Source organism: Lepisosteus oculatus, chromosome 3 (genome assembly GCF_040954835.1).
Source record: "Lepisosteus oculatus isolate fLepOcu1 chromosome 3, fLepOcu1.hap2, whole genome shotgun sequence".
Classification (NCBI taxonomy): domain Eukaryota; kingdom Metazoa; phylum Chordata; class Actinopteri; order Semionotiformes; family Lepisosteidae; genus Lepisosteus; species Lepisosteus oculatus.
The window spans coordinates 54,023,425-54,050,915 of record NC_090698.1 but is presented as its reverse complement, the minus strand read 5'-3'; the positions used below and the strand labels follow the sequence as shown (position 1 = coordinate 54,050,915).

The window sequence follows — 27,491 nt, the reverse complement described above, 5'->3', positions numbered from 1 at the left end:
ATTGATATTATATATAGTTTTATATATATTATACTATAGCTCTTAGTTTTTTGCGTTATAATGATAACGCAGCCATACATTATAACGAATTTTACTTTTTCAAACAGTGTAGTGCAATTATAAGGACAGCAAGTAAAATAAGGACGTATCATTTTCTCGAGTACAGATTCTCCGAATTTTGTAAGTAAAATTAACTCAGTATTGTTTGCTACTGTACAATATTCTGTCTTAATAAGTGCAGGTGTTGCAGGTTTCCACTTCCAAGCTGTGAAAGGAGGGAGCTGGAGTCAACCGGTAAGTACTGCCCACTTCATCTCACCCAGTACAAACCAAGAGTACTACTTCAGGACATGCCAGAAAACTTCAAATAAATAAACTACAGCTGTGCAGTGGAACGCTGACTTTAGCTACCTCACATCGCAACTGGAATCCAGAAAAATGGGTCCCAAATCCAAAACAGGCGTTTATCTGAGTAAAACAGCGGTAATACTGTTCACGCTACTCTTCGCTGGTTTGCTCGTTGGCTTTACAACTTTGGCAACTCTTTACGCCAGATCACGGATTGATTATGGAAACAGGACACACGACGAAGAGCTAAATCAAGAGTCTACCACTAAGGGTTATATCCTTGCGTCCACAATCACACCAACGGTCCCCGAAATCTGGGGTAGCCACAGACTTCCTCAGACTTTGGCACCTATTAATTACCAGCTCGAGCTCTGGCCACGTCTGGAACCCGATGATAACGACAATTACCTTTTCACCGGTGAGATCAACATCACCTTCACCTGCAAACAAGAAACGGATCTGATTGTACTTCACAGCGAAAAACTCAATAACTCAGGAGTTGAACTTAACGTTGTTACAGATGGGGAAACAGATGTTCCACAGGTTTTAGACATACTGAATTCGGATGTGTACTCCTATATGATTATTCAGTTATCTAAGACACTAAAAGAAGGTAGTTTTTACGTACTGAGAATCAGGTTTTCCGGATATATGAGTACTGGTAGACGGCTTGGGCTTTTTGTCTCTCATTATACAGAAGACGGACAAGACATGTAAGTTTATTCTCTTTAAGGACTCTGTTTTCTCAATTATTTGAAAAAAAAAACAGATGGTTTTGAGATTATATATTTTAACTTATATCTTATATTTTTAAAATGTTTTGTTGAATGATGGGTCCCACTAGATCATTAAAGACTGGTACACTATATTAACGTTTATATGCTGGTTAAGTCCATGTTCGATCTAAAACACAATAATTCCACAGGACCACACAGTCCAAACTTTTTCAATTAAAGGTAATTCATGCAAATCTAGTGTATAAATATATTGTAAATATATGTTAATTAAAATTAATTTTGAAAAAGCAGTTCATTAATGCAGTTGCATTTATCACTTAAATAGTAGTAGTCTAAAATTACATTAAAACAATAGTGCTTACATCTCTCAAGTCTTTCTCCATAAAAACTATCAACTTAAATATATTAATATACAGTTTTCAGTTTGAATTTAAATATTTTAACATTTACTAGCTCTGTGGGTTATTTTTGACTAGGAATATTTTTGAAGTATGTAGTGAGTCCTTATGTCCACAAGGGGGAGATCTGCAATACCAGAGCAGGGAGTTCTCCATGAACACACCCACTTTCTCGCTGCTAAACTCACCAAGACTACAGTTCAGTCAATAACAGTGATGCCACAAACACAAGGGTGGCAACCTTAAGAAAAATGGAACATGACTGAACTAGCATAATACAAACAGACCTTATCTTTCCCGGCAGCTGCCCAGTTGAAGTGTGGTGCACTAAGTTTCTCAGGGCAGTTAAATATTTTGCCCCTTTGGGTGATATATCCATGCCAGCTCCACAGTTGTTAAATCACACCCAGGAAGGTGCAGGTCACATCAAGCTGTCCTGGGTGGACATGCGGGCAGCGTTTATGTACTTTTTAAGGCTGGAAAGTTGGGGGCAGATGGGGGAAAGGATAATCTTCCATAGACTTTCCAAACACCAGGTTAAGAGGATACATAGCTCTCTCCTCTGTAATGAGAGTGGCCTCATCATTGGGCATCTGTGTTCAGCACAAAGGTAGGCCAGAGCTGGTACTGTACCTTCATAAATGCCGAGTGGGGCCGCTGAAAGCCCATCTGGCAGTCCTCATTCTGGGGGAAACAGGATTTTTTAATGGTGAGGTGATGAGAGTAGTGGCAATGTCTGCAAAGCTGAAGATGACACAGTACTTGTAAGACGCCAAGCCTAACTGCATGTGTTTTTATTTAACTGACTTGGAGAATGGCCAGAAGCTGACTATTGCAACATTCTCCACATTGGTGGATGTGCTGTCAGGGATAATAATGTGTCCCAGGAATCTGGTCTTTTATTGCATTAGATGTCATTTCTTGGAATGACAGTATGGGAGGTCTTTGGCCCAGAGGCATATTCCTTAATTTGTCAAATGCCATGGAGAATTATATCAGCAAGTCAACACCTAAACACTTCACGCAGGACCCAGTGTCACACACTCTTTCCATTGCCTAAGTACAGTACATGTAGCCAGAATGTAGTGGAGGGCAGCCCCATCAAGACACAATCAGTAAATGCAGAACAGTACTCATGATTCAGCAATCCCAGATGTCAATGCAGAATTCACATTTCATCATTGAATTCTGTGGCAACTATCAGCCACAGAAAGTTTCTGTGAAAATTACCAACAGAAATGTGTATTAAAGCACACACATCCAGAAAAGAAAAAGAATACAAATAATACACAAATGAAAGTACACACCCTCTTTATTGCTTTATTCTATTCTGTAGGCGGTAAAATTAATTATTCTTCTACACACATTTGACATTCTCTCATTTGACAATTGCAGTTGTTTTTCCTGTTCATTGTAACACATCCTTCATCCATTTCAGTCTCCCTGCAGGCCTTTTTCCATTAGATCAATCTTGAAACATGGCTTTTGGTAGAAAGTTTCCCATTTGTCTAACCTTTTATACTTAGTATTTTTAGTTTTTAGTTCTCTTTGATTGTTCCCAGCAGCCAATGACCAGTGTTGATCTGCTCAAAGACGTTCCTCTTCATCTCAAATGCCTCTATCCCCTGACAATCAGCCTTCTTTAATTTAAAACTAAAACTAAATAAGTTTAAAACTGTACTTTGCAGCTGGCCACAGCTGGTTAGTATTGTAACGCATATAGCCGACTTTAGAGGTTGTGCGAGCCGGCCTACCAGCACGGTGACGTCACCGCCCTTCCCTGTGAATAGCAGGGACCGCAGCCAGCGGGCTGACGGGAGCTTTCCCTTTAGCTCAGCTGGCTGGGTCCTTGTTGAGTGACACCGGAGGCCCAGGTTCGAGCGCTACATTGGTGTCAGAGTGGGATGGGATAGCCCTTCGCCGAGGATGGCGAATTAAGCGGGGGAGAGTGTAACGCATACGGCCAACATTAGAGGTTGTGCGAGCCAGCTTGCCAGCGCGGTGATGTCACCGCCCTTCCCTGTGAATAACAGGGACTGCAGCTGGCGGCATGGTGATGTCACCGTCACGGTGCACGGTGACGTCACCGCCCTTCCCTGTGAATAGCAGGGACCGCAGCCTGCGGGCTGGTGGGGAGATTTCCCTTTAGCTCAACTGGCTGGTTCCCTGTTGAGTGACGCCGGAGGCCTGGGTTCGAGTCCCCAACGGTGGGAGGCCGACCTGAGGCGACAGCTGAGAGGGCGCATACCCATGTGAACCTGAGAGTACTACAGAACCTTCGCTTTTTCTATTTTCAGGTTCTCCATCAAACAGGACACCTTTTTCAGGCAAGCTCTAATCGCCCTGGAGCAGTCTGTTTGGTGACAGTTCTTTGATTGACAGTTGAACCTAGGTAGATAAAGTAATCTTCTATTCCAAACATGTACCTTTTACATGTTAATTGTTATAGTTCAGGTGGGTAGCTGCGTCAGCATGCGTAGGCTGCAAAGGAACAAGTAATAGATTTATTCCATGCTGAAAAATGCTTTTTCAGCATGTTAACTGTTAGCCAATCGGATACTAACACTTGTTTTTTTCTTGATGTTCCCTTGTTTCGGTTATTCTGTTTACTAGCTCCTGCAGTTTTTCTACTGTAGAGGTGAGTTGTATTAGGTCATCATCTCATTGTTCAGTAAGTTAGTGATATTTTTTACACCTGTGCTGAAGCCACATTTAAAACCTTCCAATGCTTGCTTGTCTGCCTCATTGCCATATTGCAGGATAATGTTATATAGGATAAGGTAGATGACGCACAAGTGGTGCACAACCTTATAGATTCACAATCATTTGGTCAAGGTGTTCCAGCTGGAGCTCTGAATAACAGAGTTTCTAAGGGCACACAGTTGAAAACTTTTTGGAAGTCCATAAAGCAGAGGTACAGTGGCCGCTGATGCACTCTTGCCTTTTCTATGAAGATTTGCAGATGTGTTATCTGAACTCTAGTATTACTGTTTGGAAGCAGCCTGTTCATCAGCAGTCTCCATCTCTGCTTTGGAAGATTTTAGGATTTTAGGACTTTAGGATCACTCTTACAAGGATCTTGCTTGTTTGCGATACCAGTGCACTGTTTCAGTAGTTGTTACAGTCGCAGGAAACACTTTTTTAATATAATGGGATGAATACTAAATGTGTCCATTCCTCTGGCCATTCACCTGTCTTCCAGTTTTTGGAACATATAGCTTGGATCCCGATTGGCCTCCCCTGCTTTTTCAAGCAGGGCAACGTAAATATTATCTGGACCTACTGCCTTTCAACATGTTGCCATGCTCAGTTTTGAATTTCAATGGTGCCAGTTCCCTTGTCTCAATCTGACATGATTTTATTTCATTTTATGACGTATTCCTGTTTTGTTCAGGTCTGTTTGCTTGTCTGGCCTAACTTCCCTCTGTGTCTGATTCTTTAGTTCCTGGCATCTCCTGGTATCTCTGCCTGACTTACGTCTTCTGTTCTGCTAACGTACTAATGTACTGTAAATGTTGAGTCATAGATCCAGGTGTTGATTTTCAGCCTTGCTTTGATTCCGAACACTCCTTGCAAGCCAGCCATGCCATGGCACTCATGAAGTGCCTGTATGAAATCTTTACTTAAAATCAAGAGTGCTTCAAATATTGTAAATCCTCAGTTGATAAGAGTTGATAAAAAGTTGATAAAAAACTGTTCCGAAGCTCATGAATATTGTGCTGGAGTACAAAAGCAGATCTACTGTTCATAATCACTTGAAATCAAATAGAGAAATCTATGATTCATATCACACAAAAAAACACATGATCAACATGTGCCATGGCTCTTGTGGCTAAATAACAAATTTGAAGGATTATTTGTCTTAATTTTTACTTTTAACTTAATGGCAAAATGACATTTTTTATAACATATAAAAAAGTTATAACATTATAACGATGAGAGGTACATAATAATGTTAAGTATCACAAATGTGTATAAAACGATACAATTACTCATATTCTAGCAGATGTATTTCAGTCTGATTATATTAAACCTTTTAATTAATATATACACAGTTTATATAGTACAGTATTTTCCTCACTTTCAGTATCCCAATGGGAATTGTAGTTTCTGGCAATGGCATTTCACAAGAAGGTCATCGGTTTTCTTAAATTCTTGTTCTTATGGAATTTTAAAATCTTACAATTCTATAGCGGTGGTGTGGTGGTATCTCTGCCTGACCTAACATCCCTGTTAATGTACTGTAAATGTTGATGTTCCAAATATTGATTATCACAAATATTACAGGGATAACAGTAATTTGTTTTGTATGTGTATTGCAGTAGTGTGAAGTTTACTAAACTAGTTTATTAGAACAAAACTAAATTGGTTTAAATTTTGTTTAGTTTAACTAAACATAATTTGTTTATTGGAAATTTGGCACTGAATGTGAAAACACCCTTTCTTTTTTAGTTTCCAAAATAACAGTGATCATTATATTTCAGTTAACTTTTTTAACCCAAATAAAACCCAGATCATATGCTTCAAATTGAAACATGTTTTTTGGCTTTGTGTTGTTTACTCAATCTAGACATTTTTCTTCATGGTGTTTAAATGTATTACATACAGTATCCTCTAGATCTATTCATAACCTCAATAAAATAGAAACAATAACATAGGATAAAAAATGAGTTAAGATTGATAGTGTCTTACTTAAAACAATTTAAAAAATATACTGTAATTGTAATCACACTGTACAGAGTCATAATTATTCATACACATACAGCATACAGTACCATGACACAAATCAAAATTATAATCATAATACAGTATTGGTCACACTGTAAATTATTAATTTAATTCCATGGAAACACAAGGCTCATATGATAATGGTTCTACCTGTAACTCTTTTTGTTACACTTATATTATTCATGAAGTAAAATGTATGAACTGAGCATATATTTTAAAGGAAGCAAAGCTTTGTTTTTATTTCAAAGTTTCATCCATTTGTACCGTAAGAGTCTTCTGCTGTATGTACAGTATCCATGTTAATGCTTACATGACTTTAACTATATAAACAATAAAAGGTATACTGTAGGCAATTTAAGGAAAAACTGGCCTAAGAATTGTTTAAAAAATCATATATATCTATTTACCTATCTATTTATCTTAATTTTATTTGTTTATCTGTCCTGTTACACTTTATCCAAGCAGCCAGCCCGGTGACGCATATTTTTTAGTTCCACCTAATTTTTTACTGTCCTGTCATTAAAATATGTGACCCAGAGACTTCCAGGTACCAGTGTGTAATACAAGAGCCCCAAAAGGAAAGTTTAGAAGTTCGTTTGTGTTTCTACTGATGGTAGACATATATTACAAATGCTTTATAATATACACTGTATAATACAGTAGTTTTGACTGTTATCAATATAGTTTAATTTGGAAGAATATAAGCTTGTCATTAATATTTTTTCGTAAATCCAATAAGATAGAAATACTCTGCAATTGACATTGACATATTGTAAAGTTTATTCATTTCAATCAAAATAAAACATTGGATATCTTTTATTGACATGACACCTTATCTGACCCATGACACTATTAGCCCCTGTAATTGAATTCTCCTTTCTCACTTAAGCAGATGGCTTTGAAATATATGGTTAGATAAAGACAAATGGAAAATCAGTCTAACATATTGGCTTATCTGTCTTTCATAAGAAGTGCCTTATAGATAACAAAGGTTAAGTATAAGTGCGTTCCATTGGCCCCATGGAAGGAATTAAATGTAATGGTTAATTATCCATGATTATCTTTCATATTGAACGGCGTGCTATGAGAGAAATTTCAGGAAATTAATATGATTACTGTGTGACTGAATCCCACAATGTTGCAAAAAAAATGTTTTCTTCCATTGTACTGTGGGATGACATCTTGAATAACAGCTATTTAATAGGATTCAGGATTACAAAATCATGAAGAAATAATTTTTCATCACCTTATGGTTTTTACCAACAAATGCATGCTTTATGGAATGTTCATACATGCTGTAGTTCATACTGTCTATAAAATACAGCATTTCCTCTTTCTGATTACCTTTCTAGAGATGCAAAGGAACAAGTAATAGGTTTATTCCATGCTGAAAAAAAGAAGAGAGAAAACACAACGTTTCGGCCGTGGAGAATAAACCTATTACTTGTTCCTTTGCAGCCTACGCATGCTGACGCAGCTACCCACCTGAACTTTCTAGAGATAACCTATATCTGTGTAATTCTATTCCTGGTAAGGTATACCATTTACTTTCTTCACCTGCACAACAATGGGAATTATGGTTTTAGATCAAAAATATATTTTGACATATCCATTATTGTCAAAATAATATTTGTTTTTTAAAAATACATTTTTAAAAGGAGTGAATTTCTAAAAAGGAGCAGCCTATCCATGAGGACCATGAAAATGAGAGCCATATGGAAAACCATGAAGTTTAAATTTTCTGCAGGATTTGAAAATATAATCTTTTACAGTGAGTGAATTCCTTGTGCCACTGTGGCACACTCCTATAAAGTTTGAATTTATTGGGTAGTTTTCTGCGTAAGCAAATAAAGATAATGTTTTAAAATGTATTTATGAAATAAATTCTACCTGCCATTCTTTGACCAGGCTCCAATTAGCAATGCTGTTATATAGTAATAGGGTAGAGTGGGTCTGGCCAGCAGCCATGTCACCCTGCAACTCACAACTGGCAACCCACTGAAGCTAAGCAGCTGTGAGTCTGGTCAGTACCTGGATGGGAGACCTCCTGGGAAAAACTAAGGTTGCTGCTGGAAGAGGTGTTGGTGGGGCCAGCAGGGGGCGCTCACCCTGAGGTCCAGGTGGGTCCTAATGCCCCAGTATAGTGACAGGGACACTATATTGTAAACAGGTGCCGTCCTTCGGATGAGACGTAAAACCGAGGTCCTGACTCTCTGTGGTCATTAAAAATCCCAGGGTGTTTCTCGAAAAGAGTGGGGGTAGGGGTGTAACCCTGGTGTCCTGGCCAAATTTCCCATCCCAATAATCCCCCTCTATGAATTGGCTACATTACTTCTCCTCCCCCCCCTTCCCACTCCGACGGCAGGCAGAGCGACGTGCTGGTTGGAGTATTTCTCGGTTGCAATTAATGGCAACGTCAGCGTAAAGATTTGGTTCAAACCACCAAATGGAGACTGGTGTGCCGACAAGGGGACCCTGCTGATGCGGGATTAACGCTAGGAAAGAGAGAGAGGGTAGAGTGGGTCTGGAACTAATTACCCTTATTCTATCATGACCTAAAAATGAAAGAATAAGGAAATGGGTATCAAAGTTTAATTTAAGGCTATTTACTGTATTCTGTAAATTTTGTTCATTACTCATCTGCAGACATCTTTCAATTGTAGTAACGCATGTATACAGTATCTTGAACTTCAGCAGGCTGGTACTGTATGTTTAATAATAACTATTCCCAAGAGGTATATGCACATGAAAAAGGTCTAATATTAAAACAAGCATGGAGAAAATTATAATGGCTGTGTGCATGCAGATCAAACAGTCTATACAGAAGCTTGAAATCACTGTGCTGTGACCATGAAACCTACTGTACAAAGCTTGTTTTGTTAATTGAAAATGTAACCACCAGGACTTTGGCTGTTTCCCAACTGGAGCCAACCCATGCAAGATCTGTGTTTCCTTGCTTTGATGAACCCGCAATGAAAGCCACATTTGATATACGGATTGTCCACCTTTTTAAGTATGTTGTGCTTTCAAACATGGCAGCTGTTGGTAAGTATAAATATTTTGTATTGTAATGGCAAACATGAAGCACTGAAGAAAAAAAAAACTAAAAATAGACACCATTCATTAAAATTGGTAAAGTTTACATTCTGTATATACGATAGATCAATAAAAGTAGACAACTATTAGAATCTTATAAGAATTTCAAAAGTGGTCTCAAAATTTACTGTACAAATGCTTTATTAATTATTTTGCTCAGTGAATGTTCTGCATCCAGACAGACTAAGCAATTCATGCTGTCACTGTGAAACATCCTTCTTTTCATTGCTCTGGAGGATGTTTTTTTTTTTTCTAAATATTATATATGCTGGGGATAAGGAATGAATAACAAGGAACTTTTGTGTAATCAGTCAAAACTCTATCTATTGGAAAAAATCGCTGCTGAAGTCCTGTAGTAAAAATGTAACACTTGAGGCCTGTTCAGGTTAAAGGGAACATTTCAGTAAAGTCACTAACAAGGCTCACACATTACTTTTAGCTGACTTTTATGACCTTGGCTGAAGTACAAGTGTTGCAAACAGTGGCAGCTTTTAAGGCACAAGCATCACAGAGGGTAATTTAAAATAGTCCCCTCTTTAAACACGTTTTCACCGGTAAGGAATCAAATGGAGAAGACCCAGCTGGAGATCTTTTAATTGCAAAATTAGGTTTCCTGCCTCTACATTTATGTGCAGTCTACAGTATGTGTTATTTCAGTAGCAGTGACCGACTGAGGAAAAACAACCACTCTCATCACAAGGAAGGCTGTTGTCATTTGTTTCCGCTAAATGTGATTGATGACCATGCAGATATTGTACACATGAATGAATGATTGAAACTCTGCATTTAAATGTACATACTCAAAGATTGTTTACTCAGCGGTAGCATATGCTGAACATGGAGACAGTGTGCAAAGAAGTGAATCTGTACAATCTCATGCTGTCAGGTGGTCAGATTCAGAGGGGTTATGGTTTGCCTTTCACTCATCAGTGTCGCTGGAACAACAAATAGACTGGGAAAAACGAAAGGGCAGTGAACCTCGCAATTAACACAGATTGCCATTTGTAAAACTGTTTGTACATTGCTATTAAGTAAGTTAAAATGCTTTAGTAAATTAAGTAAGTGCTATCTGGCATGTTAAAATGTGTTTCAATTCTTATCATTTTCTTTAATGAGAGTATGTCACATAACCTGCCACTTATGGCAAGAACTGTACATCCACTCTTGTTGACAGTTTGATATAGATTACCAGCATTCTGTACGATGTTGAATTCATTTATCGAAGGGACACTTTTTAACAGCACAGTTACTGCTCACATCCTAGGAGCAGCACAAAGATCAACAGAGAAGTGTTTATCTACTTAACAGATGTCTTCACATTATGTGTAATTACTGTATCAGTCTGGCACTTGGGCCTAGTTTATTTGGACTTTTCTAGCATAAAAAATGTCCTGTTTCATTAGAACTTTGATAATCTGTGAGATGCTAAACTGTCTGGTTACTTACATTGCATAATTAATTAGGATTAAGCCCAGATATTTTAGATTTTGACCTATTATTATGGTCTAAAATCAAATAACCTCAAATGTAATAGAACTCTATAAAGACTGTTTAATGTTTGCTATGCTTTTCTGACAATTTCATAGTTTTGTACTACAATGATAGATTTTACATAGATTCCAAAGAGTAGATGAGTTGGAAAGGTTAGTGTTCTTAAATATTCGAACTTTGCTGTTATGTATTTGTTGTTTGTTAAACAAATGCTATTTTTTTCAGGTGTTTCTGAAATAGAGGATAACAATGGGACCTTGTGGAATGTTACAACATTTAAAAGAACACCAAGAATGTCAACTTACATAGTAGCTTTTATGGTGTGTGAATTTGATTATATAGAAAGTCGCGAAAATGGAATAGAGGTATGTCAATTAATAAAACTTAATTTGTCAAGTCTGTTAATGTACATGATTTTCATATAGTACAAGCGAGGGTTGCGAATGCTAATATATTTATTCACAGCCATCATACACAATACCAGACATCTGCCCAATATTGCTGAAATATAATGCAGTATGAAGGGTTTACTGATTTGTTTGGCTGATACTTTTATCCTAAGCAGATCACATTTTCACCTATTTATGCAGCAGGGTGTTTTAATGAATTAATTCAGGCAAAGTACTTTGCTCAAGGGTGCAACAGCAGTATTGCACCAGGGATTTGAAACCATGATTCTATAGAACCCTAGCCAGTGTGCAGCACTGCCAGAAATCTGCTTAAAGTACTGATTTCCAGAGTTATTTTTTTAAAGAAATGCAACAGGGGACTATGTTGCCATTTTACTGCAGATGTTTCTCATTTGTATATGCTGTATGTGCATATTCTAGGCATTCTGACTCACATGTTCAGTAGTGTGCAAGTGTCTTTTTTGTCTACTTACAGAGACAAAATGTATGATTTGAGTTGTTATTATACTGAACTTGAAAATGTTACCCTTCGCAAACAACTGAAATGGCATTGCGCCTTTTACAATTCTTGCCATTTCTGCATTTGCAAAACAAAACATATGCTTTACTCTAGGAACCACCCAATATTTGGGCTAAACTCCTACATTTTTTTAGTGTGTCTTAAACATATGTTCCCCAGTAATTTGTTTTGCATTTTTTATGTGTTCAGTGTAAATGGCTAAATTCTAATTAAGACAGAGCAGAAGTGTGAGTTGAATTAGAATGTTTTATTGGATTTAGTCACCTGGCTGAGAATGACAGCCTGGCCATGAGGCTGAGGCCATTGTTTTCCCACAAAGAAGTGAGGGGGACCTCATAATGCTGATGTATATTTCATAAGTTACAGATATTAAAGTAGAATATATAGCCAGCAGCTATATCAGCCAGCAGCCATATCACTCTGCAGCTCACAACTGGCAACCCACCCAAGCTCAGCAGGTGTTAGCCTGGTCAGTACCTGGATGGGAGACCAGTACCTGACGGGGACACTATACTGTAAACAGGCACCATCCTTTGGATGAGATGTAAAACTGATGTCCTGACTCTCTGTGGTCATTAAAAATCCCAGTGTGTTATTATTTTTATTATATAATGTATAAATAATATAAGGATATGGTTAGCTGATAGAATAAAGAAAACTGTACATGAAAGGTCCAGTGGAAGCCTCAGTAACATTTCGAAGTTAACCCGTGAGAGTAAAGAGTTTGAGGTGTAGTGAATACTGTTGTGCATGAGGGTGGTGAAAGTGTTGCTGGAATATACAGTACTGTTACGTCTGAATGAGGAGGAGACAGTGTTAGGCCTGCATCGCATCCAGAGCTTTGCTTCAGGAAGAGGTCTCCCAAACCCTGCACTACAAAATAATAATTAAAAATACACTTGTATAGTGCTTTTCTGGACACTCCACTCAAAGCGCTCTACAGGTAATGGGGACTCCCCTCCACCACCAATGTGCAGCCCCACCTGGATGGTGTTACGGCAGCTATAGTGCACCAGAACATTCACCACACATCAGCTATCAGTGGGGAGGAGAGCATAGTGACGAAGCCAATTCATAGATGGGGATTATTAGGAGGCCATGATTGGTAAAGGCCAGAGGGACATTTGGCCAGGATGCTGGGGCAACACCCCTGCTCTTTTCAAGAAACACCCTGGGATTTATAATGACCACAGAGAGTCAGGACTTCAGTCTTCCATCTCATCCAAAGGATGGTGCCTTTTTACAGTATATTGTCCCTGTCACTATACTGGGGCTTTGTTTTTCCCAGGAGGTCTCCCATCAAGGTACTGGCCAGACTCACACCTGCTTAGCTTCAGTAGGGTGCTAGTTGTGAGTTGCAGGGTGATATGGCTGCTGGCCAGGTACTGTAATGCAGGAACTGTACAGAATCCCAGAGGGGAGTTTGGAGTTATTTTGTGAAGCCAAGGGAATATAAGCCATTTCCTCTGCAGACACTAGACACGTGAGCTGGGGCTGGGAGTAGAAAAGGTAGTATGGCACTAGAGGAGCAGGGACAGTAGTGCAGGGACTGCATGGGGCAAGAGCTGTTTAAGGACAGACCCAGACATGCTGCTGTGGCTGGGGGCAAGCATCAGTAATCAGGCTGGTTCCTGCAGGAGTGTGGAAAGAAATAGGGGAAGAGAAAGACAAAAACAAAGTAGACATTGCTGGGGCCAATGGCAGGTGGGCTGGAAAATGAAGTGAAATAGGTTAATATCAGGGTTTCTATGGGGAGCTGTTCATCATGCTTTCCTTTTAATTTCTAACATGTTCCCTTGGCTGTATCAGTAAACCCAACCAAGGGTGAGTAATTGTGGACCTGGAGAGCTTGTGTGTCTGTAGGTTTTCATTCCAACTCAGCTCTCAACAAGATCAATCAGCTCATTACTGGCTAAATTTGTCACGGACGTCCAAAGAGACTAACCGTGGGGAGCAAGAGAGCGTAAAAAGACCCATATGCGTAGCGGCGAGACGGGAAAAAGGCCCGGGCTCGTACTGCAAAGAGTTCAGGAATGCCGTATAGAAACCTATGCCCTCAGGTGTCACGCCCTCTGCAGCCAGAGGGCGCTCCTTCTCTGTCCTGTCCCTAGTTTCCGGTCTGCTGCCCTTCCTGTCCCTCTCTTTCCCTTGGGCTATATATTTCCGGGTCTTGCACTCTGTCCTGGCTCAGCATTGATGTTCGGATGTCCTGAGACCCGCCTAGCACCAGGGCGCCCCACGTCCGCTCCCTGAGGGCATAGGTTTCTATACGGCATTCCTGAACTCTTTGCACTATTGAGCCCGGGCCTTTTTCCTGTCTCGCCGCTACGCATATGGGTCTTTTTCTGCTCTCCTGCTCCCCACGGTTAGTCCCTTTGGACGTCCGTGACATCAGAGAGCAGACGTGGGGAGCCCTGGTGCTAGGCGGGTCTCAGGACATCCGAACGTCAATGCTGAGCCAGGGCAGAGTGCAAGTATTAAGGTTTGAGACCATTTTTTCACAGCTTCATGGTCATCGCAGTCCTTTCTGCCATCACCATGCCATATATACAGTACAACATTTGTTTTGTGAAACCAAACATTTTCAGGCTATAGCTTTTCACATTACATCACTTTAAACCATGGTTTCACCTTTTTGCCCTTTAATAATTGGTATATAGATAGATAATACAAGACTTTCTTCTCTTACATAACTCACATTATGGTCCTGTGTACAGCCTATAGTACAGTTTGAACATGTTATCATGAATCTTTAGAGCTTTTTAGTTAATGCTCACATGGAGGAAATACATCAGTAAGAACAGAATGTATATTTGTACATGTTAATGATCCTTGACAGAACTAATGAAATCTAAACCAATTAAATTATCTCTTGATACCACAGAGGCAATAAACTACTACAGATTCTTAATGTAAAACAAAGAGGGTTACTTTCATGCTCCTGTTCCAATTTTTATTAAGAAATGCTTTAAAAATGCTTTTGATTTTATTAGACATGCCTTTAGTGATGCAGTTCAAATGTTCATCCATAGTTCATAATGATTCTTCCAGCTCTTGCTACTGTATATTTCAGTAAGACTGCAGTGGCAGCTATACGATTCTGAGAGGCATTGTAAATGGTTTTAGCATATGCTTTGATTATTTTCTCTACCAGAAATCAAGGTGCTTTGTGTTGATAATATTGCACTTGTGTCACATACTGTATATCCATCTTTAGGAGCTGATAGAAGTCTTACAATATTGGAACAGAACCAATGGTCAGGGAGTATATTATGTTATAGATGTTCAAATTATTTTTTCTTTTATTTTTAAATGACTTTGTTTGACAATATTTTTATTTTATGGCTGCTTTAAATTAGAGTCTCCATCTGGCCCCCAGATCAACTTTCACTTTTTGGAAATCACTGGACAATTTCAGACAGGATGAGGTTTTCACCTTGCCTCTAAATAAAAAAAATATTAACACATAAGCTGAACATTAAATGTTTGCTACATGGAAGATATTTAATTATCACTAGGCAGCATTGACATAAGTGCAGTATTGTACTTACTCACAAACTTACTGGTGCCCCTTCCAGAGTGTATCCTGCCTTGTGCTCCTTGCTTGCCTGCAACCCTGAACTGGATAAAGCAGTTAGAAAGTGGATGGATGGATGTCTGCTCAGATGGGAGACTAAAAAACATGCTTCCAAGCTCTGTTCTACATCCGGAGTTTAGTTTTTTTAAACCTCAGTTTAATAACGCACCTTAAGAATAGGAAAGCATTTGCAGGCATTACAATTTATTAATTAATTCTGAACAGCATTGAAAAGTAATCCATAGAATATAATTATGCTAACTTCCAAATGTATTGTGTTTTTTGTTCAGTTGCGTATGTGGGCTCGTAAAAGTGCTGTCCGGAGTGGTGAAGTTGACTACGCTCTAAATGTCACAGGACCAATCTTAAAGCACTTGGAAGAGTTGCTGAATGTAAGTTATCCACTGTCAAAAATAGGTGAGTATCTTTAAGTGATCTAGAGCAAATGGTATACTTCATTTACACTGTTCTTAACAAACAGATTTTCTGTGAATTTCACAGCTTTAGAAATTGATTGTGCCATTTTAATTTATAACCAGAATAGGAAGAGTTTAAAATATTTTAACGTACACATATCTGTACCTGTCACTTGACCCAGTTAGTGCCAGGCTTTTAAGTTATTCACAAGAATGAAATCATCCACTGTTTGGTTAAGGAATATCTTTTGTCTACTGTCTTTACTATTAACAGACTAATAATCATAATTATTATATTTTCTGAATCAGAGTTGGGAACTGCTTTAGCCAGTAGGTTGCAAAGGAAAGAGCAAAGGTAATTCCATACTGCAAAGTAAGACGAAAGTAATAAAAACACCAGTTGTGGTGTCTTGAGGCGTGTATGGAAATGTGGGAGAGAGCGAAAATATGACGGTAAAGGGACACATTCCGGGGGCAATGTGGAAGGCAGAAATCTTTAAATGAAGGGATATTTAGAAATAAAATAATCACATCTTGGGAACCGAGCAAAGATGTGAATCTTTAGAGATCTTCAGAATTGATAGATTTTTACCTTTCACATTTATCTTGAAATTTAACAGCAATATTTCCTTGAAAGAAAGGCAGGGTATAGTCTTGAACGGTGTAGCAAGATGGCTTGTTCAATAGTGTGTAAAGAAGAGCCTCCTGAAGTGTGTTTTAAATGTGCTTCCTCAAAGCTTCCACTTTTGACCTGTTTTTGGAATCTATTTCACTGATGATTGTGAAGACATCTGTTGGTTTGACTTTGTAAATACCTTTGAGGATGTTGAATATTTGGATCAGATCTCCCTGTAGTCTCTCTGTTGAAGAGCAAGTTTGATTCTTTTATCCCGTCAGTTTAGGAAATTCTTTTAAGTACCAGAATGTCTCTGGTTGCTTTTCTCTGGACAAGTGCCAAATCAGCAATAGTTTTTGGAACATGGTGACCAGAATTATACAAAATACTCCAGATATGATCTTAGTTGTGCATTGTGCACCTAACTGTTTTTCATTTAAATAGGCTCTTCAGTATATAGTTTACGTTTTTACTACAGTATAGACTACTTGTCTATATTTTCTGCTTCCATAGTAATTGCTAACCTTCCTATTTTGGTATTATCTGCAGAGTGGTTCTTTTTCATCCTGAGTATTGGGTGTTGTTATTCCTAATGAACTAATAACAATCTAGTTCAGGTGGGTAGCTGCGTCAGCATGCGTAGGCTGCAAAGGAACAAGTAATGGGTTTATTCCATGGTGAAAAGAGAAGAAAGAAAACACAATGTTTCAGCTCACACCTGAAGAAGGCTCCACGGCCAAAACGTTGTGTTTTCTTCTCTCTTCAGCATGGAATAAACCTATTACTTGTTCCTTAATAACAATCTGTTTGTCAGTGGTTTTGAATTAAGTGGTGACTTTCAGGAGTAGCTTTTAAGTGTGTCTGATTACTTTCTGTAATCTGAAATAAATTTGTACTTTATTGTTATAATTTGAATTTTTGGACACCAAAAAAGGGGTGGACGAGCTGTGTGTGTGAAGAAGAGTTATTCCATGGAACAGGGCCTCAGGCTGACTCAGGCAGGTTCAGGAAACTAATGAACATATGTTTCTTTGATATTGTCAACAGCAGATGCTAGCAATTTGCCTACCTGTTTAGTGTGATGTTTTGTTTCTATGGTTATGTTTTTCAATCCTGCTTCTCATTGTAATAAAATGTAATAAAATCTCTTTGCACTCCATCACTATGTCTCTTTCAGACCCAATTCGTCTCCTTAGATTATATTGTTCATTATCCTGTTTCTTCCTTGCAAGCTCTCACTGAAGTCTTGCCTGCTTTCTACTGTCCATTCGTTGAACTTCGCAATTATCTCTCCTCAAAATATGCTTCTCAGGTATTTTGATTGATCAAATTTTTTTAGATGCAGCTCCTCTCAAGATTACAGTTTCTAAAAATCTGCATTAATGTACAGTATTTGTGTTCTCTCATATGGAGAGAATAGATGTGAAATTTAGTTCAGGAGAATGAATACTAGTTGGAATACTTGCTACTCAGTCTAGCTTCTCTTACATCTATTTGTTGTTCCTGCCCTGGAATCCTGTTTGCATATCTGATATCTCTTTTTTCTGCATGTTTTGATTGTAGGCCACAATCTGTTCCTCATTGACTTTTTCTACAGTTTCACTCAGTATCTTTTTATATGAAAAGTAATTGTGGATACATTATCAAACATATTCTCTCCTTCCTTAAAACCATCAGTGGTTACTTAAAGTGTAGTCCCATGAGTACTGTACAGTACATCCCCCAAATACCATACAGCATAGATGTGCTAACACAAAAGTTTAATGTTGTTCATCATCATTAATTGTAGAAACATAATTCTCGCACAAAGGAAATTTGCACATCATGCTTTCGTTTTCAAACTGGTGATGAACAGGCAGAATAAATGCATTTTTTTTCATTCAAAATCAAGACAACAGGTTTTGAAACCAGAGGAGATCCTTCACCAGTCTCCTAACATCAGCTTCAATGAATTCCATGTTTTCACCCCAAACCAAATCACGTTTTAGAGTTCAGATTGACTTTCATTGTGGAATAAAAATGAATATGTTGTATAACTAATTCCAAGTGATTAGTGTCCAGTTTTTATATTTCTGATCTAAACTGTCCTTAACCTGCACCTCATCCCATAAACTTTATAAAAGAGCTGCACTCACTTCCTTCCTTGGCATTGGATTAAAATTTCCATCTATTTTTTCATCTAAAACTTTGTTTTACTTAGCTTGTGCTTTACTTAGCTTGAGGGAAGTAGGGAGGTTAATATAAGATTTAATGATTTAATGAGAAGCTTACATATTAATATGTTTACATTTTTGTTTCCTTAGACATAGTTGCAGTGCCTGAGTTCTTTCCGGGTGCAATGGAAAACTGGGGTCTCCTTCTTTTCATGGAGGATGCATTGTTTTATAATCCTAACATACATTTTTCTGATAGCAAAGTGTCCATCTGCAAAATCATTGCACATGAGCTGGGACATCAGGCAAGTTAAAGATTACTGTTCCACATCTGTCTCAGGTTCTCTCCACAGATGTAGTTTTCTGGCTGTGGCACAAAAAAAAATAAAAAAAAATGTCTATACTGGTTTTGATTAGTGACCACAGCAGTGAAAGATATGCAAGCATTAAGTTTGTTTTGTTGTTTCTGGCACACAGATATGTTCTATTATCCCCTTACTCCTTTCTCATCATTGTTATGCTACCTTTGTATGAAAGCCATGAGAGTTAAGTGCTGTTACTAAATTACGTACTGTATCCTATGTTTATTTTATAGTGGTTTGGAAATCTAGTTACTATGAATTGGTGGAATTTCATATGGCTTAATGAAGGATTGTCAACATACATTGAATCCACCATTCCGTCTGAAGTGGAACCTCAGCTGTATGTGGTAAGTTTGTTGTTGAATATTAATTTTCTTTTCTCTGAGAGAAAAAAACCCAAACATTTCACAAGAAATCTGTAGTGGCTGATAAGCTTCCACTTTTAGTGCGCTTCCATTAAATTACCCTCCCCAGACTTTAAGTCGTCTTTCAATAAAGAATAAAAATAACTTGATTTAAAGTTTGCTTATTCCAGTTAATTACCATAATTTTCCTCTTATATATTTACCTTATTAATTTAAAAGCACATTAAAGGAGATACTGGACAGAAGAGACTTTCTGAGATTCGATTCAATTTTCCTTTTACCATCAAAGGATTTGTAATCTCAATAATTTAAAGCCTCACAGACAGTTGCAAACTATTAACTATCAGAAAATGTATTAAACTACGGTCATTATTCAACTTTTGTTCTATTGTTGCACACTGAGACCAGATGAAAGATCAAATTCCAAAACAGTTCATGCATCTCTTCTCATCAAAACATGTAATCTAGTGCCAGCGTATCTGAACGAAAACACATGAGTTCACTTAAAAACTTGAATCAGCCACTTCAACTGTATATAAATTTAGAAATGGGTCCAAGGCCTCACTAGGTCAATTTTGCACAGATGATCTAAGCTTGTAAATCATCCTGCAGATACCTTACCTCTACATTGACTTGACACACATTTTTACTTCAATAGAAGGTTATTGCAGAGGAAGGAATGTTTCTTCGGGAAAACCCAAGGTGGATAATCATTGCATTGTCTATTCCTTCATGATTGTTTTTCACTGGGTCTTCACTTGCCACAGATTAAGTTTATGTAGTGTTATTTTTCATTTGAAACTGAAATTATTTTAATGGTGTGTCAAAATTGCAAAAGAAAAAAGTAGATACTGTAGTTCATGTACATGTGATTAACTATGCCGGACATTTCAATATGTTTCTTCTTGTTTTAGGAAGACAAATTGGTCATCCATGATTTGCAAAGGATGCTTCTTACAGATTCAATACAAATGAGTCATTCACTGGCTGTTAAAGAAAAAGATGTTGAAACACCTACTCAGATAATGGGCCTGTTTGATTTAGTGACTTATTCAAAGGTAAAGTGGCTGCAGAAAATATAAAGTGATACTGGGTTTTTTATCTAAATGTAAAAATACGTAGTGTAATAGGTTTTTCCCTAAAAATAAGTAGCATTGAAGAAAAGCTTTTCTTTTCAAAATGAAAATGTTTCTGACACAGAGCTCTCAGAGATTTTCTTTATCTTTTCTATTCTGAAAGAATTCCACAGTTGAGCTCCAGGGCTAGGGTTTGATTAAACATGTTAACACCTTATTATCACAGCTCACTATTCAGACTCAAAGGCCACAAACTCAAGGCATTATTTGTGCTGTAATGTGATTATGGATCTACTATATATGTTTCACCAATCCTCCTCTCAAAGATGGACTTAACACAGTGTCCATAGAATAATTTATCACTGCTTCTACTTCTATGCCTAAGTAGTCACCTCTACTTCCTGTCTAGGCCTGAACAAAGCCTGACCTGTAGTTGAACTTGTGGCTATACACGAATCCATGTAATCTACAGTATATACACTATCTACACAAAGCTAAACCAAACTTTGTGTGGAATCCCAGATGATAAAAGACTTAGTCTACTTGGAGACTTGAAGACCAGAGCTGGAAAAGATGCCAGTTTCTGAAATGGAACCACTGGAAAGGATTTACCAAATGCTCATTGCATAGATTCATCATCACAGACACTTTGAGAAGTAGATGCAGACCCCCTAAATGGGTCCTATTGTCTTGAATCTATGGCTAAGTCTATTTCCTCTTTGGAAAGTTGTTACAGCTGACAATGACTGATAGCATCGCATGAGAATAACAATAGAGAGGAATAGTGCTGTGCTCTGTTCATCACCCACATTTTGTTCTTAGCAGCAACAAATAATTTCTCAGCATACATAGTGTGAAATGTATCTCACCTATAATTGCAGTTTTGAGTTGTTTGTGATCATCTTTATTTCCATTCATTTGTAGTAAATGTACCTAGTCTGACTTGAAACTGTAAAACAAAAAGATGAAGGACTAATGCCATTTGATTTTCTAGCCATGTGACTAACAACAATTCATGTGTTTGTGTTCAGAATTGACATTATAAATGCCCTTTGATTTTGTATCCACAGCCTAATTACAGATTTGAAATGGAATTTATTTTACTAGTCTTATGACCTTTGTCAAAAGGTCACATGACTGATTTACTTCATCACATGAAAGATACATTTTCTTCTTTCCTCTGTGTGGTAATAATTCTGTTGTTTTAACAACATTAATTCTGTTGTTTATTGTTAGGGTTCTTCCATAACTAAAATGACTGCAAAGTTTCTGACGGAGAAGGTATTCCGAAAAGGGCTCATGGTGAGTTTTACATACGTAGATGGTCATCATGAAAATAATTTTTGCTTTTATATGCATCTGGGTGCTAAGTATCTTTTATCTTATTCAGTTTTAAACACTTAGTTCAAGAGCTGTCTTGCTATTGAAAGCTTTTTAGCAAGTTTCTTAATTAAACAAGTATTTTAATATTACACAGCCTGTTGACAGTGCAATATCTACAAAATATGGTTACATAACAGTTGTAAAAATTGATTTTCTGTACTTAATCATGATGTTCAGTTTCCTTTACTCATTAAATACATTGGAAAATAGTAACAAATAAAATGCACTGTTTTTTTAATGCATACAGTACTAATGAGTATGTTTTTATTTATTGTATAATTGTTTAGTACAATTGGATAGAATTGTATGCAGAAAGACAGGGCTGTCCTGAAATAATAACAAATTTACAATGGTATAATATAAGATTCACACATGTACTTACCCAGTGTTGTGTATTTACAGTATGTGCTCTACAGATTCTATAAATTATGGCTTAAAATAGCTCAATTTAGTTACTACATGTACCCATTACTTTGCTTATGCAGTACCTTAATATATATTCTCCTGTTTTATTTAGGCACTGTACCAATAATTATTTAACTGGTGACTCTGACCAGCTTACTCTCTGTTTCTCTTAGACCTATCTTCAGGCCTTTTCCTACATGAATGTTGATCAGGATGATCTTTGGAAGCACTGGCAAATGGTAATTTCTGTTAAGCTCATTACTGTGGTTAAAGCTTACTGCTTATTTGTTTACTCTTTCAAAAAGGAAGGAATGGTACCTAAAACATTCTTTGTGGAAGTTATTGTATGTACAGTACATCTGCACACCTGATACTGGAGACTGAAGTAGCTTAAATTAGCTACAAAACAGGTAAAGACTTTCAAATGTCAATTTCAATAAATGAAAGTCAATAATTGATTTGACTAAGTTATTGACAGCTCAAATATAATTAAGAATGAAAGACTTTCCAGTGGAACTGGCTCACTAGGCCCATTTGTCAGTATCACTGAAATAAGCATTGCATGCTTTTCATTTGGTTAAAACAAAACTTCATTGGTAAATCATAAACCTCATACTTAATGACAGCCTTTGCTTGAAAAAGGCTTCTTTCTTGTTCTATGAACCAAATGACTGGTTCTTCATGACTGACAAATGGGTGAAAGTTTTGATTCATTACAGACTTCAGTCTGTCATATTAAATAGATTTCTAAAGGGCTCAGTGACGAAGAGTGACAATCAGTTGCCTTTGTAACCATTTTCAGAGACTGGCTGTTTTTAACATCACACAAATCAAAATAATTTTAAGTTTTCACTCTGAGATAGACACACTACTGGTGTGAAAACATTTCAAAGTTAGTGTTGGCCATGACCTCTTAACAAACTGGTTCTTAAATCCTGGCAGAGTTGATTCATAAACCCGATCACTCTCAGATAGACTGCTGTAGATGCTTTGCCATTGCCCTGTGCAGCTGCAGGGAACTGGCAGCCTTTGCTAGTCACAGTTGTCTGCTGTTGATGACGTTGATGAGTTGGTCCCAGTGATGTTTTGTTGGATTAGGAGATCAGGCCACAGTTCAGCCTGATCAGGGAGAAATGTGCCTCTAAGAAGACCTCACCATTCTTTCTGAGATTTTTTCATTGTAATCCAATACTATGCTGTCTTGCGTTATTGATGTTAAACCCAGAGTGCATTAACACTCTGCATCAACTGAATACGGTAGTCTTATTTTTTTTCTTATACACATACTGTATGTATTATATATGTCGATGTTCAAAATGTGTGCATTCAAATCATAACATTTCCTTTTGTGCTTAAACAACAGAATGTTTTTGTCTTTTGATAAGGCAGCCAACAGTCAGTCAGAACTGCAGCTGCCCACATCTGTAAAACGTATAATGGACTCCTGGACATTGCAGCCAGGATTTCCTGTTATTTCACTGAATACAAGCACTGGCACTATAACTCAGGAGCCATGCGCCCTACCAACAGAAAACCAAACTTCTAATGGCAAGTATGTATTTTTCTTATAAAGCTTTTCATTTATGGCAAATCAGATGTTAAATGTGCAAAGTTATATAAGCAATGTCAAAACTGTTCCTTTCATGGAGGAAAATTTTTTTGGTGGACAACTAACATTACATTGTGTTATATGAAAAGGGATATGTAGCTGACAACAGAAAAAAAAATTGTGTACTTAGGTTTGTGTTGACGCTGGTTTCTTATGCTTGCAGCATGCTCTGAGGGCCTTTAGTGTAATTGCAAATCTTATGATCTGGTACATTTAGAAAGTGAAAAAAATAATTTGGTGACGTGGATGTTTTTTTCTCTGCCTGTTTTAGCTTTACTTGGTATGTTCCTATACAGTGGATGAAAAATGGATCTTTGCAACCTTTAAAATGGCTTGATGCAAAAATGTGTAAGTTTTAAAATTCAGGTTAATTAATCCAGCTCTGCTTTTTTTGTGCTTCAGTAAATATTTAATTTGCATCAAACGGTGATATATATTTCATATTGTTACTATAGCTGTATTCCCTGAGATGGCCATTACCTCAGAAGACGATTGGATACTACTGAACGTGGACGTATCTGGTTATTATAGAGTTATTTATGATGAACAGAACATGGAGCGACTGCACCATCAGATGATGAAAGATCCCAATGTAAGTCAATATTGTTAAATATTTTCATTCCAAGGTTATTTTGATTATGTTACTTTATGGTGATAGTCATTGACCTGAACACATATTTTATTTTTTCATGCCACAGGAAGTAATAGCATCTGAAAAACCTGAAATTAAGTTTAAATAGTTGAGTCCAACAACACTGTATTGAACAACAGCAATGGAGTACTGAAGAAACAAGGGTGTGCTGGTGAATCATTAAATCCAATTTAAAGAGCTTGTGACGTTTGACAGTGGGAAGAAATTTCCCACTGTGCACCACTAGAGGGCCCGCTAACTGTTCGCTCTCTACCTGTTTCCGCGTGGGAATGTGTATCAGCAACACCTGGGGTCTTCATTAGAACCCTGTATTACATTCTCACACGATGTCCCCGTGTTAACCTTAGACCCACAGCACTAGTTGGAAGGCTGCGGTAGAACGTTTCTTTATTTTGGGGAATTCTCTGCCCTCATGTACTGTAGATTCTCGCCATTCGCTATTTTTGCGGGCTGAAAGAACGCAACTCTGAGTGACTTACACATCGGCTCTCTACCTCGACAAGAGGTATTGAACCTCAGCTGGTGAAAAGGCAGCCAGTAATTCCACACTTGCCCATTCAATTCCGCAAAATTATGATTCACATTTAAGAACAGCCTCATCCATTCAAGCATGTGTATAACAGAGACAACCACTGGTAAAGTTAGAAGGGGGTGACCTCCAGGCCATAGAATGAGGAGGCTGGAGCCCCAATACAGAGTGAGGAGTGACCAAGGGGCAGCTGCAGAGGTGGAGGTGGGATTAGGAAGACATATGTGAGGGAGAGAAGGCGTAACATACAGTATTTATAATGTTTTAAGTGAGGAAATTGTCAGTATAAAATACTTGGCTGTTGTAATTCCTCCTGAACTTTCCTAATAAACTCCATTTAGATTAGACTTGAGTGTATTTTTATTTATGCTGTAAAATGTTATCTTCCCCTGTATCCTGCAGGTCATTCCAGTGAATAACAGGGCACAAATAATTGATGATGCGTTTAGGTTAATGTTGTAAGTATTAGATTGGATTTTGTTGTAATGAATGACATGTACAGTATACATACTGTATAGTGTTTTGTTTTGCTCAGTGAAAATATAGTTTTTGTCATTAAAAAATTGCAATGGTTGAATACTTTGCCCACAGTGATCTGGGTAACGTGGTTTGGCTATGAAACCACACTTTTTATTAATTCAAAGTTATGGTTTTAATTTTTTAGATTATTTTTATTCTCATTGAATTATGTTTTATTTAGGTGGTTCAACTGTAATATTTCTATGTATATGAATAGGCATAAACATATGAGTTATAACTGGGGTTAGTAGACATTAATTTTTCTTTTTATTTAATTTTTAATACTCAGGGCAGGATATGTAGATGTTGAAGTTGCCCTCAGTACGACTAAATATCTCTCAAGGGAAAAAGACTTTGTAGTGTGGTCAAAGGCAATAGAGATCCTTAACAGCTACCTGGATTCTGTGATTTCTTCCAATATGTACGGATTATACAAGGTATTTCAAACCAGCATCGTAACACTTAATCCAATAACAAAATGTGAATGTAAAGAACCTTCAGTAATATGTTTTTGATTTTATTTTTAGAGATATATGTTGAAAACCTTTACTCCCATTTATAATTACTACATGGATTTAATAGATGGAGATCTCCTGAATGTAAGAGAGGATGACTCTTATTTGCAGTAAGTGATTATAAGAATATAGGTTTATGAATATTATAATGTTATTGCTTTGGTATCAGTATAATTTATTTTGCAACAAAGCTTCATAAAGTCTGTGATAGAAAATGTTTTCTATGTCAAACTTGATTTAAACGTATGACTCCCTGCTCAATATGTCATAATATGTAATTCATCAGTCATACTGTACTTATTCTCCACAATATTGTTTTTGCTTTTGAACCTTATACAGTAGATCATATGGTTTTTCCAGAAATAAAGCTACAACATTAGAAACATCCAGGAACAAGGGCAAGGATAAGGTTAATACATGTATTTTCAATTTTAGGTGTAACGTACTGTACATACTGTATATAAATTAAAACTAGAATTTATTCATTAGATTTTTTTTCTGTATTTAAAATTGTGTGTACTATATTTGTCTCCCTCTAAGGTTGTCTGTGCAAAAGTCAATGGAGATTGCATGCAAATTTGGACATAAAGGTTGCCTACAACATGCATCTAAACTGTATGCACAGTGGATGAAGAATTCTACCACAAATATGTAAGGAAACACTATATATACGACCTTTTAACTTTTGAAAAAAGATTACAGCGGTTTTTGTGTGTGTTGAATAATCAGTTTACTGTATGGATTTCCAGATGTTAAAAGACTAACTTTATAAGTTAGTCTTTTCTGCAATTTTTCTCTTTTTACTAAATGTTCCCACCCATAATCTTTTCTTGATTTATGCTTGAGCTTCGATTAATCCAAAACTAAAATTTCTTTAACACAATAAATGAGAAAGATTATCTCTAGCTTCTGAGTCATAAGTGTGCTTCGTTTGCAGTTTAAAAGTTTTATCCATGCTTATTTAGAATGATAACGTGCCTTGTTTTGATCCAGGTTCCCATTCTACATAAGAGAAGATATTTATTGTTTTGGAATAGCTGCGGGAGAAGAGAGAGAGTGGGAGTTTGCATGGAAGAAGCTTCAGGAGCAGAATCAAATAGATTTAATCCGGCCCCTGAGCTGTACCAAAGAACCTTGGCTTTTGAAGAGGTATGCGTTCTAAAAATAACAGTGAAATATTGTGTTTTCCAATTATATGGGAAAGGGTCAAATAAATGTCATGAGCAAAATACACAATTTTGATCTCCCACTATCTGATTTTGAGTAATGAGATTTACCACATGGCAAAAATAGCATGCTCATACTGTATGTCTGTTCAGTGATAGTTACTATGTTACTCTGAGACTACCTTTTAATTTGTGTGTCTGGGAACTAAATGGCAGGTCAATAGACTTTTGAAAAACAGTGAAATTGGTTTACACAAAATAAATGTGTAATACAACAATACAACTTGAAAACGTTTTTTGTCAAATGGAAGTCCTGTAATATGCTTATCTCATTGTTACCATTTCTTCTTAAAGTAATTATAAATACTGGAGATAAGTCAATTACCTTCAGATTACATCACCTAAAATGTGGAAACAATT

General features: G+C 37.2%; 1 protein-coding gene across 2 annotated transcripts in view; it reads left to right on the top strand.

Annotated features, from left to right (window-relative positions):
• Window positions 1-279: 279 nt before the first annotated feature.
• Window positions 280-27,491, top strand: part of LOC102699005 (aminopeptidase Q) — a 36,382-nt gene continuing 9,170 nt past the window's right edge. Inside the window, exons 1-17 of one of the 2 annotated variants that reach the window (XM_015366045.2) lie at window positions 280-1,061; window positions 9,114-9,256; window positions 11,024-11,163; window positions 15,596-15,722; window positions 18,641-18,795; window positions 19,086-19,199; window positions 20,132-20,275; window positions 21,530-21,595; window positions 22,255-22,320; window positions 23,467-23,633; window positions 23,962-24,038; window positions 24,146-24,282; window positions 25,274-25,329; window positions 25,680-25,827; window positions 25,918-26,015; window positions 26,446-26,556; window positions 26,899-27,054. In XM_015366045.2, the coding sequence (XP_015221531.1) occupies window positions 439-1,061; window positions 9,114-9,256; window positions 11,024-11,163; window positions 15,596-15,722; window positions 18,641-18,795; window positions 19,086-19,199; window positions 20,132-20,275; window positions 21,530-21,595; window positions 22,255-22,320; window positions 23,467-23,633; window positions 23,962-24,038; window positions 24,146-24,282; window positions 25,274-25,329; window positions 25,680-25,827; window positions 25,918-26,015; window positions 26,446-26,556; window positions 26,899-27,054 (2,528 nt within the window). In that variant the 5' untranslated portion in view covers window positions 280-438. Of the gene's footprint in view, window positions 1,062-3,198; window positions 3,876-9,113; window positions 9,257-11,023; window positions 11,164-15,595; window positions 15,723-18,640; window positions 18,796-19,085; window positions 19,200-20,131; window positions 20,276-21,529; window positions 21,596-22,254; window positions 22,321-23,466; window positions 23,634-23,961; window positions 24,039-24,145; window positions 24,283-25,273; window positions 25,330-25,679; window positions 25,828-25,917; window positions 26,016-26,445; window positions 26,557-26,898; window positions 27,055-27,491 lie in introns of those variants that run through there. The other variant, XM_069187250.1, reaches the window with a different exon arrangement.